We start from the raw sequence: 14,469 nt of genomic DNA on the forward strand, positions 1-14,469 counted from the left end.
CACTAACACAGATTTAGACAGATTTGTGAACAATATTTGAGAGAAATAGGCCTTTTGTGTACATAGAAAAAGTCTTAGATCTTTGAGTTCAGCTCATGAAAAATGGGGGCAAAAACAAAAGTATTGCGTTTATAATTTTTTTCAGTGTATATAGAGTGTGACGAGTCACCCATTGCGCAATCAACATCGTCATGGAGACGGAGGAAATCAGAGCAGTGCACCTGCCGGTCATTAACACCTGCACCTCGTTCCAACCTCTATAAAAGCTGAAGCCACAGAGATGAGGGTGAGCTACGTGTCCTCGACATGACCAAACTCAATTGTTTCTCTTGTCTTCAAAGGCTCGGACGACTAAAGACTGGCAGGTCCACTCACGCCGCCACCACGACAAGCAAGCCTGAGCAGCCAGCGCAATAAACACTCAAACCCAGAGCTTTGGGAACCCAGGACCTTCCAGGCCCATCAGCTGCTAACAAAGCTCTCGGCCCAAGATGACATCGAGGCATACCTCCACACGTTCGAGGTCTTAGCTACACGGGAGGCGTGGGATAAAGCCGAATGGGTGAGAATCCTGATACAGTGGGCCTATTTCTCGCTTCAACCCCCAGCCAACGAAAATTACGACGCCCTGAAGCGGTAGATCCTCGCCAGGATCGGTTTATCGCCGGTCAGCGCCGCGCAGAAGTTTCATCAATAGACCTACGATGAGCACGTACCCGTAAGAGTCCCAGCCGCCGAACTGACTTGTCTTGGACAACTCTGGCTGCTGACTGGGGATCCCTCAGCCTCCCAAGTAGCGGAAAGAGTCATCATCAGCCTGCCACTGTGTGCCTTGCCCCGGCGATACAGAAACTCAGTCAGCACGCGAGGCCCCACCACCCTCCGCTAGCTAGTGGAGGCAGTGGAACTAGCAGAAGCCTCGGCAGCCCACGACGCAGGAGAGAGAGCGGTGGCACCGCCCCGGAGGGTGAACCCTGGATGGCGACCGCAGGAGGGCACCTCGATGCCAGTGAACAGACCCCGTGGCCCGGCGGCCTACCACACACCACTACAATGGATGGCCATAGCCAAGGACACCAACGCCATTCTAACTAGATTGTTCCTAGCGCTCCAGGACTTCCACTTCAAGGTGGCACACTGGGCCGGGACCTCCCACGGCAACGCAGACGGTCTGTCGAGGATGTGGTCAGGATGGACATTTCGGACAGGTAACCCCCCTCCCCTCCCCCCCCCAACAGCTCCATCCGTCTCCCCACAGGATGTCCCGTCATATCAGGTCGATGCTTTGGGAGGAGGGGTGTGACGAGTCACCCATTGAGCATCAATAGTCCTACGACGAGCACGTACCCGTAAGTGCCCCAGCCGCCGAACTGACTCGTCTTGGACACCTCTGGCTGCTGACTGGGGATCCCTCAGCCTCCCAAGTAGCGGAAAGAGTCATCATCAGCCTGCCACTGTGTGCCTTGCCCCGGCGATACAGAAACTCAGTCAGCACGCGAGGCCCCACCACCCTCCGCTAGCTAGTGGAGGCAGTGGAACTAGCAGAAGCCTCGGCAGCCCGCGACACAGGAGAGAGAGCGGCGGCACCGCCCCGGAGGGTGAACCCTGGATGGCGACCGCAGGAGGGCACCTCGAGGCCAGTGAATAGACCCGTGGCCCAGCGGCATACCACGCACCACTACAATGGATGGCCAAAGACACCAACGCCATTCTAACTAGATTGTTCCTAGCGCTCCAGGACTTCCACTTCAAGGTGGCACACTGGGCCGGGACCTCCCACGGCAACACAGACGGTCTGTCGAGGATGTGGTGAGGATGGACATCTCGGACAGGTGAGCGTTGTGGCATGAAGACACAACGTCTCATTCTCTCCATCAGTCGTAACCGAGACGTTCCCCTTCAGTCGGTCTCTCGACGTTGTGTTGAGAGACAGACTGGGGACCTATCTTTACACGCCACAATGCTGAGCCGTATCACGACCTCCATTGGAGCAACACTGACTGGACTTAGCGAGTCACAAGTGAGCGCTACCGCGAGACGTAATCTTCCAGTGGGATCAGGACTAGTAGCATACTGAGAAGCTTGTACCGACGCCCATCACGGACAGTGGCGTTCGTCTTTAGTAGAGAGGCGCCGTCCGGAGCCGTAAGAAAACTGGGGAAACACTGCTCTCCTCTTTGAAGAGTGTGTTACGGAGGCCACATCCTACCACAAGGGGAGGTAACATGTGGAGACACCAACATGGTCTCACCAGTGGGAAGAACAACATGTGAGAATTTGTGTCAGCCCGAATGGGGGGACAGAACCCAGGTGGGGTAAACCACCGGAGGGGAGGTCACAGGTTCACCGACAGGGGAACCAAGAGTGAGGAATTCAACATACAGACGACCCTGCAGGGGAGTCATTACGTACTGGGCAACAGTCCTAGTATAGGGGTCCACCTGAGCAGGGGCGACTCTACCAGTACTGGACTTGGTTCTAACAGACCGCTCCACCCGATTTGTTACCATAATGCCAATGCTTAGTGATGGATGGAATGCCTATACTTCGCCCTAATGGGGGAAGTACACGGGCACGGGCTGACACTGGTTCCACACGGAGGTTGTAAAACCTCGCGAAGGTACTGGGTGTAGCCACGGACTGACACTGGTTCCACGCAGAGATTGTAAAACCTCGCGAAGGTACTGGGTGTAGCCCAACCCGCAGCACTACATATGTCTGCCAGAGAGGCACCCTGAGCCAGTGCCTGCAAGCAGGCACGGGTGATTTTTGGACTGGTATGCCAAGTGATGGCATCCACAATCCAGTGCGCCAATCTCTTTTTGGAGACAGCGCTCCTCCGGTGCTGTCCCCCCATAACAGAAAAAGAGCTGCTCAGAGCTTCTAAAACTCTGCGTCCGGTCCCAGTCAAGGCGCAGGGCGCGTACTGGAGACAACACGTTGGAGGTTGGGTCTTCCTCTCCCGAGGGAAGCGCCTGCAGTTTCACCACCTGGTCCCGGAAGGGAGTGGTGGGAACCTTGGGCACGTAACCAGACTGGGATCTCAGGAAAACGTGAGAACCGGGCCCAAATTCTAGGTACCCATGGGACACGAAAAATGCCTGAAGGTCCCCCACCCTCTTGATAGAAGCGAGCGCCATCAAGAGTGCCGTCTTCATCATCAGATGAGGAAGACTGGCATCTCTGAGGGGCTCGAAAGGGGCCGTACCAAAGGCCCTGTAAGACCACATTAAGGTCCCAAGAGGGTACGGAGCAGGTCATGTTGGCCAAGAGACTTACCCTCCACGAGATCGTGATGAGTGGCAATAGCAGCTACATACACTTTCAACGTGGATGGGGAGAGGATACTCTCTAGTCTCTCTTGTAGGAAGGCCAACGCTGACCCGATCGAGCAATTCCATGGGTTCTCCCCGTGGGAAGAACACCAGGACGAGAAGAGATGCCACTCATAAGCGTATAGACGCCTAGTGGCGGGGGCTCTAGCCTGCAGGACGGTCTCTCTGACCGCCGGCGGCAAGCCACTCAAGGTCTCCTCATCCCGTACAGGAGCCAGATGTGGAGATTCCAAAAGACTGGCTTGGGGTGCCACACCGTGCCCTTCCCCTGCGACAGAAGGTCCTTCGTCAGGGGAATCGGCCAGGTGGGAACTGTCGTCAGAGCCACCAGGTCTGAGAATCAAGTCTGTTTGGGCCAGTAAGGCGCAACTATTAGTACTTGATGTCCCTCTTCCCTGACCTTGCACAGGACCTGTGCAAGGAGGCTCACTGTGGGGAAGGCGTACTTCCGCTTGTCCCGTGGCCAGCAGTGTCGAGGGAGGATGGAGACGTGAAAGTATGCGTCCTTCAGGTCTATTGCCACGAACCAATCTTGGTGACGAACTGATCCCAAGATGCGCTTCTGCATCAGCATCCTGAACGGCAGCTTGTGTAGGTGCTTGTTCAGGAGGCACAGATCCAGAATGGGGCGCAGCCCCCCACCTTTTTTGGGCACTATGAAGTAAGGGCTGTAAAACCCAGAAGACATCTCGGTTAGAAGGACGGGTTCGATTGCACCTATCGCCAGAAGGGCGGCAACCTTGTCCTGAAGCACAGGAGCGTTCTCCCCTCGAACCGAGGTGTGGAGAATGCCCCGAAACTTGGGCGGGCGCCTGGCGAACTGGATCGCATAACTGAGACGAATCGTCCTCTCTAGCCAGCGTGATGGGCTGGTGAACTCTTGCCAAGCACCCAAGAACCGTGACAGCGGAACCAGAGGGACGATCTGCTTCACCGTGCTGGGCGGAACCCCGGGGACGTTGACGGCTCTGTTGAGTTACCTGCTTGTTGTCACTGACCGACGCAACGTCCGGTGGAGGTTGCGGCTGGCAGCTTGGTCCGTCCAAGACAACGTTGAGTCGAGGGTGCTGTGGAGGAAGAAAACCCAGGGAAAAACTATATTTTTGTGAGAATGTGGGCGCCGGGCCCAGACTTGATGGGAACGCAGCAGGCAGCGTCCCTCTCCGATGTGTGGGCGTTGGTATGGGCAGAGTTGGGCCTGATGTTGACTTCCCCGGGTTCTTGAACTGGGCTTGTGAGAAGGGCGCATCTAGAAGGCGGGCCTTCTGGGTGTTGCCCATCTGCGCAAGATTGAGCCACAGATGCCTCTCTTTGACCACGAGTGTGGACATCAACCGACCCAAGGCACGTGCCGTGGCCTTCATCGCCCGAAGCGCGAGGTCAGTGGCCGTGCATAACTCGTTCACGCGAGATAGGTCGGCCTTCCCATCATCCAGGTCGACCTGAAGGACCGCCATAGCGTGGAGGGTGGAAGCAGCCTGTCCTGCCGCATTGTAAGCCTTCAACACGAGTGTCGAAGAAAGCTTACAAGCCTTGGACGGAAGTGTAGGCCGACCCCTCCAGGTGGCAGCTGTCTGCGGGCACAGGTGCACCACGACTGCACGCTCCACCTGGGGGATGTTGACATATCCTTTGGTCGCCCCACCATCCAGGGAAGTAACAGCTTCTGAGCCCGCTAGCCGGGAACACGCCGAGAACGGTGCATTCCAGGACTTAGTGAGCCCCTCATGCACCTCCGGGAAAAATGGCACCGGGGCGGTGTGTGGCTTTTGACCACGCTCCGACCCCAGAAACCACGAACCCGGCTTCCCGGGCAAGCATGGGTGACATCTCAGCGCCGGCCTCACCCGGGGGCGGGAGCTCAGAGAGGTCTTCCACATCTGATGCCAGGAGGTAGCTGTCCGATGCTATGACAAGAGAGATCGTCCTCATCTCTCTGTCAGTCTACCGCCACCCATCGGGGACGAGCCAGTTGAGCGTGCTGGGGTATGGGTGGTCAGCGAAGCCGAAGCTGACAGAGCGACATCCAAAGGAACCCCCAAAATCACCCCCGCTGCTCGCCGAAGCGGTCGACCTCGCCGAAGCGGCAGTCAAACTCGCTTGGCTAGCAGACGGGGTGGCAGCAGCGCTCACAAAGAACGTAGCCAGCCGTGACCGCAACACCTTAATCTGTTCCTATCTGTTCTTATAACCTTAAAATGTTCTCGCAGACAGAACATGCCGGATCGACAAACCCTGCCTCGGCATGTTTGACCCCCAAGCATGTGACGCAGGTACTTAGGGATGAGTCTGTCACACCCAAGGACACAGCTGCGAGACATGCTCGCAACTTTTAGGTCTGTAGCTCACTGCCGAGATGCCCAGGGGAAGTCCGCTGTCAGGAGGGAGAAGTCCGCTGCTTTGCATCGTAAATCCAGCAGTGAAGAGTGTCGAAGAGATAAATGCTTGACAGTCATGCCACGCAGGTTCCGAAGAACAAAGGATGAGTGAATGGCCACCGCCATCTCCCTTTTATACCCGTATACAGGGGGCGGGGACTGGCGTGCATGTGCCATTCACCAAGCCCATTGGCGTTTTAAAATTCCTCTCGGAGATGATAGGTTCTCAAGATAAAACACCAGTCTGTCTCGCAACACAACATCGAGAGACCGACTGAAGGGGAACTGTATTTATAACTATGGAAAATGACTGTAATTTTACATAATGGAAATTTTCTGATAATGTTCTGTTTTTTTTCTAGCACCACAGCTGCCAGAAACGTACAATTGTTTAAAGTTTTTTTTTACATTGTACAATGGGGGGGTCTTGGAGTCAAAAAGGTTGAGAACTCCTGATTTAAATCAAACAACTACTGTCAAAAATTAAAAACTGGGCCTTTTGAATGACAGAAAAATGCTGAAAACAAAAACACAACACATCGTTCATGAAATTTAGCCAAAAACATTTTTTCTGTACTGTCAATAGGTCAATATGTGTTATTTTTATTCTTTGAGTAGAAGTTTTCTAAGTTTACAGTTTGGTTTGTATTTTGACAAAAACTAAAAGGTGAACACGCAGTTTACAGCAACATCTGTAAAATGTAAATAGTTTCTAGAAAAAAAATCAGACCACATGATGGCATGATATTATTTTGATGCACCAATGATGAGCATCACAAACTCTATATAAGCAACACAACTTCATGATAAGAGCAAAGGAGGTCCCAGAGTCACTATGATGCTTATCCTTGGGTTATTGCTGCACTGCAGCATTGAAACAACTGGGGAAAAGGTTAACTGTAGCATGATAGGGAAACCAGAGTACCCCCTGCTGTCAAATGATGGAGATATTGTTATTGGTGGAGCTTTTTCAATTCACAATAAAATTAACTTGGAAATACCTTCATTCACTGAAAAACCTCATCGTCTAATGTGCACCAGGTTTGTTGCCTCTGCTTCTATTTTACTGTATGTCATTGCATATAAAGTACATGTAATATTTTATTTTGTGAAATGTAACAATTACTGTTTCCAAAATTATTTACAATTGTAACAAGAGAAACCTGCCTAAACAATAACTTTTAATAATCCTCTCCACGTCATATTAGCCTTAACCTGAGAGAATTCCGCTTTGCTCAGACAATGATCTTTGCCATTAAGGAAATTAACAACATGAGCAGCTTGCTCCCAAACATTTCAATTGGATACAAAATATTTGACAGCTGTGGTTCAACACTGGCCTCTATGAGGTCTTCAATGTCTCTAATAAATGGTCAGGAGGTGACAGCGGAACAAACCTGCTTTGGAAAAACAGCAGTGAATGTCATTATTGGAGAATCTGAATCGTCCTCTACCATTGTGCTGTCTAGAGCAACGGGGCCCTTCAGGATTCCTGTGGTAAATACATATACATCATTCATATTCATAAATATATTAATATTGCCAGATAATCAACAACTCATGTTTTTTGCTGTTTTTGTCTGTTCTGTTCCCTAGATCAGTCATTTTGCTACCTGTGCTTGCCTGAGCAACAGAAAGCAGTTCCCTTCTTTCTTCAGGACCATTCCCAGTGATCACTACCAAAGCAGAGCGCTGGCCCAGCTGGTCAAACACTTTGGCTGGACATGGGTCGGATCAGTGAGAAGTGATAATGACTATGGAAACAATGGCATGGCAACTTTTGTAGAGGTAGCTGAACGTGAGGGAGTATGCATAGAGTATTCAGAGGCCATACTGAGAACAAACTCCAAAGAAAAGATTGCTAAGGTTGTTGAAGTGATCAAATCGGGCACTACTAAGGTTCTCGTGGCTTTTCTGGCACAAGGTGAAATGGATGTGTTACTGGAGGAGATTATCAAACAAAATGTAACTGGGCTGCAATGGGTAGGCAGCGAATCATGGATTACAGCAAGATACCTGGCAACTGAAAGAGTTTCCAAAATCCTCGCTGGAGCACTTGGCTTTACTATCAGTAAGTCAAAAATTTCAGGCCTGAAACAGTTTCTCCTTAATGTCAAGCCATCTCAGGACCCTTCAAATACGCTTTTGAGAGAATTCTGGGAGATGACATTCGATTGCCACCTCTCTCCCACAATCAGCCCCCAAACTGAGTATGATAAGTATTGTAATGGATCCGAAAATCTGAGTAATGTTAGTAATGCATTCACAGATGTATCAGAGCTAAGGATTTCGAATAACGTATACAAGGCAGTCTACGCTATAGCTCATGCACTGCATGACACACTGGCTTGCAAATCCTCAAATGGTGCACCTAATAACACGTGTGGAAAAAAGGATTTAATGCTTTCTAGACAAGTGAGAAAAGATCACATTTACATGTTGCCAGTGTTGTTTTATCACTAACACAGTGATTCACAAATTAGTTTTTCACCATTTTCACAGGTACTACAGTCCCTTCAAAATGTGAATTTCACAATACCCTCAGGTGAGAGAATATACTTTGACAAAAACGGAGACCCTACTGCGAGATATGAGCTGGTGAACTGGCAGAAAAGTGAAGCAGGGGAAACAAGTTTTATCACTGTGGGTCACTATGATGCGTCAGGACCCAAAGAACAGCAGTTTTTGATGAATTCTGTTGATATAGTTTGGGCAGGAGACAGCCAAATGGTATGAACAAAATGACATCAATGTGTTTAATGTACAAATCAATGACAAAAGGCATTTATAAAGTGCAACAAATTAAATATGTGTATACACTACAGAAACCAAGATCTGTGTGCAGTGAGAGCTGTCAGCCAGGTTTCAGACAAGCTGTGATCAAAGGAAGACCAATATGCTGCTTTGAATGTGTCAGATGCCCTTCTGGTGAAATCAGCAATTCAACTGGTGAGAAAACCAGCAGAATAAATTAAAGATACGTTATTTTAAAACATACTTTACTATGTCGATTTATTTATTTTCTCATATGCTGTAAAGTAGGGACTTATGGTCTACTATACTGTATATACTTTCCATAATAAAGACAATACCTTATTTATATTTAAATCAATTATATATAAATATATTTAAGTCAATTATTATACTTTTTTGTCATTTATACTAAACATCTCAATGTTGCCATTTTATTCTATTTTAGATTCTGCTGAATGCATCAAATGCCCTCTAGAGTTCTGGTCAAATGAAAACCAGAGTATATGTGTTCTCAAGAAAGTGGAGTTCCTTTCATTTGAGGAAAACATGGGAATACTTTTGACTGCATTCTCGTTGACCGGTGTATCTTTAACTATAGCGGTTGCGATTGTATTTTACCACTTCATGGACACACCTCTTGTGAAGGCCAGCAATACAGAGCTGAGCTTCCTGCTGCTCTTCTCATTGACTCTGTGTTTTCTCTGTTCACTTACTTTCATTGGTCGCCCCACTGAGTGGTCCTGTATGTTACGTCACACAGCATTTGGAATAACATTTGCCCTTTGTATGTCATGTGTTCTAGCAAGAACAATAGCAGTTGTAATGGCCTTTAGGGCCACTGTACCTGGTACAAGTGTTCCTCCATGCTCCCTGCCCTTACAAAGAACTAGTGTCTTCTGTTGCACTCTTTTTCAAATTATCATATGTATCCTGTGGCTGGTGTTAGCGCCTCCCAAACCATATAACAATATTGCACATTCAGCTGATAAAATAATACTTGAATGTGATCTAGGGTCTACTGTCGGTTTCTGGGCTGTACTGGGTTATATTGGCTTACTGGCTGTGTGGTGCTTCATTTTGGCTTTTTTGGCTCGGAAGCTGCCTGATAACTTCAATGAAGCCAAATTCATCACATTCAGTATGCTCATATTCTGTGCTGTGTGGATCACATTTATTCCAGCTTATGTCAGTTCTCCCGGGAAATTTACTGTAGCTGTGGAGATATTTGCAATTTTAGCCTCTAGCTTTGGTTTGTTATTCTGTATTTTTACACCAAAATGCTACATTATCATACTTAAGCCAGAAAAAAACACCAAGAAACATATGATGGGCAAAGGTCATGCTAAATCACACTAGGCCTATATAACCTAAACCTAACCATGCTAAACATTGAAGAATAGAAGAACCACCCCACAGTATTATAACATTAAGACTGATGATCTCCTACTTTTAATGTATTAAAAATAGAATTCCCAGTGTATTCTAAAATAGATTGTGTTTAGCAGAGATCTTATTCATTTATTTTATTTAAAGAATTACCTTAATACTGCAGTGTGTAATATACCCATTTTAAACATGTTCTTGTACCAATTGCTGTGAATATAAAATACCACACCGGAACAATTAATGATCTCTCTCTGAGTAGAAATTGTTATTTCCGCCAATGTTATTAGTGTTAGTTTAAAGAAAGGCTACCTTCCCGTTAACACACAATCAACTAACACACACACACACACGCGCATTAAAAATGTTAGTCTACATATTGTGTAATTTTTATTAAATTTAAGCATAACAATTTTCAGTCTCATGTATATTGATCAATTCAAATTCAATGCGAAAGTAACATTGCAATTTTCAGTAAGTCTAAATTCTCGTGTAGGTGAATTGAAATTTGAATGTCATAACAAATATACTGTATAATATACTGTAATTTATTCTAAATAAATAAATTATATATAATTGAATATATTGATATATAATAATACAAAAATGTTATTTTCATCAATTATGTTTTCTGATACTGTGTGACCTCAGTTATGATAAAATGGATACAATTTTGTAAAAGCTTATAAATATCTCTGCATTTTCCCATTTAGTGAAGTGAATAAGGAGGTCAAGATCTAAAGTGTCTTTTATTGGACCCAATCCAAGCGAAAAAAGATTATTGAACTATTTTTCTGTCACTCATCTTAACTGCTTTGATTATTGGTCAGAGGTTGTAGACGTGTCATTATGCTTTATACATGGCCTAATGCTATACATATAAAGCAAGATTTACTCCACACAACCTCCGCTTCAGCAAGACATCTACACACTGCAGAGTCATGCTGGCACTTGCAACCATTTTGACAACTATCCCCTTTACTGTAACTGCTGCACAACCTAAGTGTACAGCTTATGGAACAGATGAACTCCTTCATTTCTCAAAAAAAGGTGATGTTTCCATTGGGGGCATTTTTTCATTACACCAAAATCCAGCTGATGTAAATCCGACACTCTTGATCAATCCAGGAAACAGCAGGTGTTACGGGTAAGATGGTGACGATAAAAATGTATATTAAAAAGCTAAACTTATGAAAAGTTTTATAACAATGTGACAGAAACATTTTCTGCTAAAATGATGTACTTGTTTAAGAATGCAACAAAACATTTTAGACTTGATCCTGGCGAGCTTCAGTATGCCGTGACAATGATGTTTGCCATTGAGGAAATAAACAACAGCACAGACCTTCTTCCTGGCTTCACGCTCGGGTACCGCATCTATGGCTCTTGCCCAAGCATTCCTCTCTCTGTTGGAGCATCACTAGCTCTCATGAATGGGCAAATGGAGGCAGAAGAGAGCTGTCAAAGTCCCTCTACTATACAAGCTGTGATTGGGGACACTACATCCACATCTACTATTGACATTGCAAAGACCATGGGTCCATTTAAAATACCTGTGGTATGTAATCAGATGGTTTAAATTGAGTTTTACATTTTTTTACAGTAAGTAAAAATTGATAAATTTGAGATAATTTGACATTGGTTATGTGTAAGAGGACATAGATACAATACTGTTGTGTTTAAGATTAATAATCATGTAAATGTGCAGATATGCCTGTGGATTCATTCTCTGATAACAGATATAATTTATTTTAATGACGTTCCATTTTTTTTTTTAAACGGGTTTGGTTATTTGAGTTTGCATAAGTGTAATGGTTCCCACATTTTGTATGTTTTCCATTTATACACTCACTTGACCTCTCTGTGCTTAGGCTGATGATTCACAAAATGTGCAGGAGGAACAGAATTGAGAACCCTTGATGTAGAATATCCAATTAAATGTGGACATGCAAATAAAATTAAACTGCCTATTTTAAATGAATTTCTCTATTTTTTTTCCAGCTCAGCCATTCAGCAACATGCGCATGTCTCAGTAACAGACATCAGTATCCCTCCTTCTTCCGGACTATTCCTAGTGATTACTACCAGAGCAGAGCACTAGCCAAACTGGTAAAATACTTTGGCTGGACCTGGGTTGGGGCGGTGAGAAGCCGAGGAGACTACGGCAACAACGGTATGGCTACTTTTCTAGAAGCAGCTGAGAAAGAGGGTGTCTGTGTGGAATACTCAGTGGCGGTTTACAGAACCGATTCAAGACAGAAGTTTCTGGAAGTGGTAGATATAGTCAAGATGTCGACATCTAAAGTCATAGTAGCCTTTGCAGATGGCAACGATCTGGACTTTCTCATAAAAGAGCTTTACTACCAAAATGTAACTGGCTATCAATGGGTCGGAAGCGAGGGCTGGATCACATACAGATATGTTGCAACCCCCACGAATTACGCCGTGCTCGGAGGAGCCGTTGGCTTTGCCGTGCCCAATGCATATTTACCTGGATTGAGAGAGTTTATTACGAGTAGCAAGCCCTCCCTGACACCAGGTAACACGGGACTGGTTGAGCTATGGGAAAGTGTGTTTAAATGCACTTTCAACCCGAATGTACACAACGTCTCCAAAATATGCAATGGAGAGGAGTCCCTAGCAAATACAAACACACGTTTTACAGATGTGTCTGATGCTAGTCTTCTCAGCAACATATACAAGGCTGTATATGCAGTCGCTCATGCTATTGAAGGACTGCTTGCATGTGAGAAAGGAAAAGGACCTTTCCTTAACAAAACTTGTGCAGAGAAGGGCAAAATACAGCCTTGGCAGGTGTGAACACCCTTGGTTTTGTTAAAAGTGCTGCCTTGAAATTTTCTGTCTTTCTACACTGTTGTTGTGATGATTAAAGGGTATCACTAAGGCCACTGTTCTGTCCAGGTGCTGCATTACCTGACCCAGGTGAACTTCACAATCAAAAGTGGAGAGAATGTTAACTTTGATGAAAGTGGTGACCCAGCTGCACGTTATGCTTTGGTTAACTGGCAAATGAACGATGAGGGAATGTTAACATTTGAAGAAATTGGACTGTACGACGCATCTTGGCCAGAAGGACAACAGATTAGAATGAAAGATGAGATCAGTGCCATATGGGCAGGAAATCAGAAAAATGTAAGCAAATGAGAAAATAATTTAAACACCTTATGCAATATTCTATAATGATTTTCAAACTGTGCTTTGGCTTTTTATGTCTGTATTTGTTTTAGGTCCCAAGGTCTGTGTGTAGTGAATCCTGTCCTCCAGGCACCAGAAGGGCCTTTGTTAAAGGAAAACCCATATGCTGCTTTGACTGCATTCCATGTGCAGATGGAGAGATCAGCAACACCACAAGTGAGACGACCACGCCTCTCTCATTAACAGTGATACTCATCATGTTTCTGTGTGGTAAACTAAAAGTCTGCATGGTGTTAAGCTGTGTTAAAATGATGTTATTTTCTATTTGTAATTTGTCTATGCTTTCAGATGCAGTAGCATGCGTCCAATGCCCACTTGAGTACAAATCTAATGGAAACCGAAATCGATGTGAACTTAAAAACATTGAATTCCTCACTTTTAACGAAGTAATGGGCAATACACTAGTGACGTTCTCTTTGTGTGGAGGATGTCTCACAATCACAACAGGGTTGATTTTCTTCTGGCATAGACATACTCCTATAGTAAAAGCCAACAACTCAGAGCTGAGCTTCCTGCTGCTCTTCTCATTGACTCTGTGTTTTCTCTGTTCACTTACTTTCATTGGTCGCCCCACTGAGTGGTCCTGTATGTTACGTCACACAGCGTTTGGGATCACTTTTGTCCTGTGTATCTCCTGTGTTCTGGGGAAAACATTAGTTGTGTTAATGGCCTTTAAAGCCACACTTCCAGGAAGTAATGTCATGAAATGGTTTGGGCCTTTAAGACAGAGACTCAGTGTTCTTGCATTTACTCTCATACAAGTGCTCATTTGTGTGCTTTGGCTAACAATATCACCCCCATTTCCTTACAAAAATATGAATCATTACAAAGATAAAATCATTTTGGAGTGTAATTCAGGCTCAGCTGTAGGTTTCTGGGCTGTGTTGGGTTATATTGGTCTACTGGCTCTGTTGTGCTTCATTCTGGCTTTTCTGGCTCGGAAGCTGCCTGATAACTTCAATGAAGCTAAATTCATCACATTCAGTATGCTCATATTCTGTGCTGTATGGATCACATTTATTCCAGCTTATGTCAGTTCACCTGGAAAATTTACTGTAGCTGTGGAGATATTTGCCATTTTGGCCTCAAGTTATGGAATGTTATTTTGTATATTTATTCCCAAATGCTACATCATTTTACTTAAACCGGATCTGAACTCTAAAAAAGTTCTGATGGGTAAATCTTCAAAGGTTCACTGATTAATATGCCAAAGGCACTGAAACTACTGCTATACAATCTCAACAATAAATATTTTAATTGTGGGGTATTTATATGGGTATCAATTTCAAATGCTGATTTGTATTGCTTGTGCAAAACAATGAAGAATGATGCATAAATAATTAAAAAAACACAAAAATGTGATGTATTGTGCAATAAATAAATAATGAATTCTTACTTATCAT

General features: G+C 45.5%; 2 protein-coding genes across 2 annotated transcripts; both read left to right on the forward strand.

The window, feature by feature from the left end:
* The first annotated feature begins 5,079 nt into the window (after positions 1-5,079).
* On the forward strand, positions 5,080-9,823 carry LOC130562548 (extracellular calcium-sensing receptor). The gene is made up of 10 exons (XM_057347632.1): positions 5,080-5,228; positions 5,279-5,475; positions 5,546-5,608; positions 6,076-6,094; positions 6,584-6,754; positions 6,922-7,210; positions 7,310-8,128; positions 8,216-8,443; positions 8,539-8,662; positions 8,913-9,823. Exons 1-10 carry the CDS (start codon positions 5,080-5,082, stop codon positions 9,821-9,823), a joined length of 2,970 nt encoding a protein of 989 aa, XP_057203615.1.
* Positions 9,824-10,791: 968 nt separating this feature from the next.
* Positions 10,792-14,265, forward strand: LOC130562549 (extracellular calcium-sensing receptor). Its single transcript, XM_057347633.1, has 6 exons — positions 10,792-10,997; positions 11,123-11,408; positions 11,852-12,664; positions 12,773-13,003; positions 13,099-13,222; positions 13,355-14,265. Exons 1-6 carry the CDS (start codon positions 10,792-10,794, stop codon positions 14,263-14,265), a joined length of 2,571 nt encoding a protein of 856 aa, XP_057203616.1.
* Positions 14,266-14,469: the final 204 nt, after the last annotated feature.

Source organism: Triplophysa rosa, linkage group LG12, assembly GCF_024868665.1.
Source record: "Triplophysa rosa linkage group LG12, Trosa_1v2, whole genome shotgun sequence".
NCBI lineage: Eukaryota > Metazoa > Chordata > Actinopteri > Cypriniformes > Nemacheilidae > Triplophysa > Triplophysa rosa.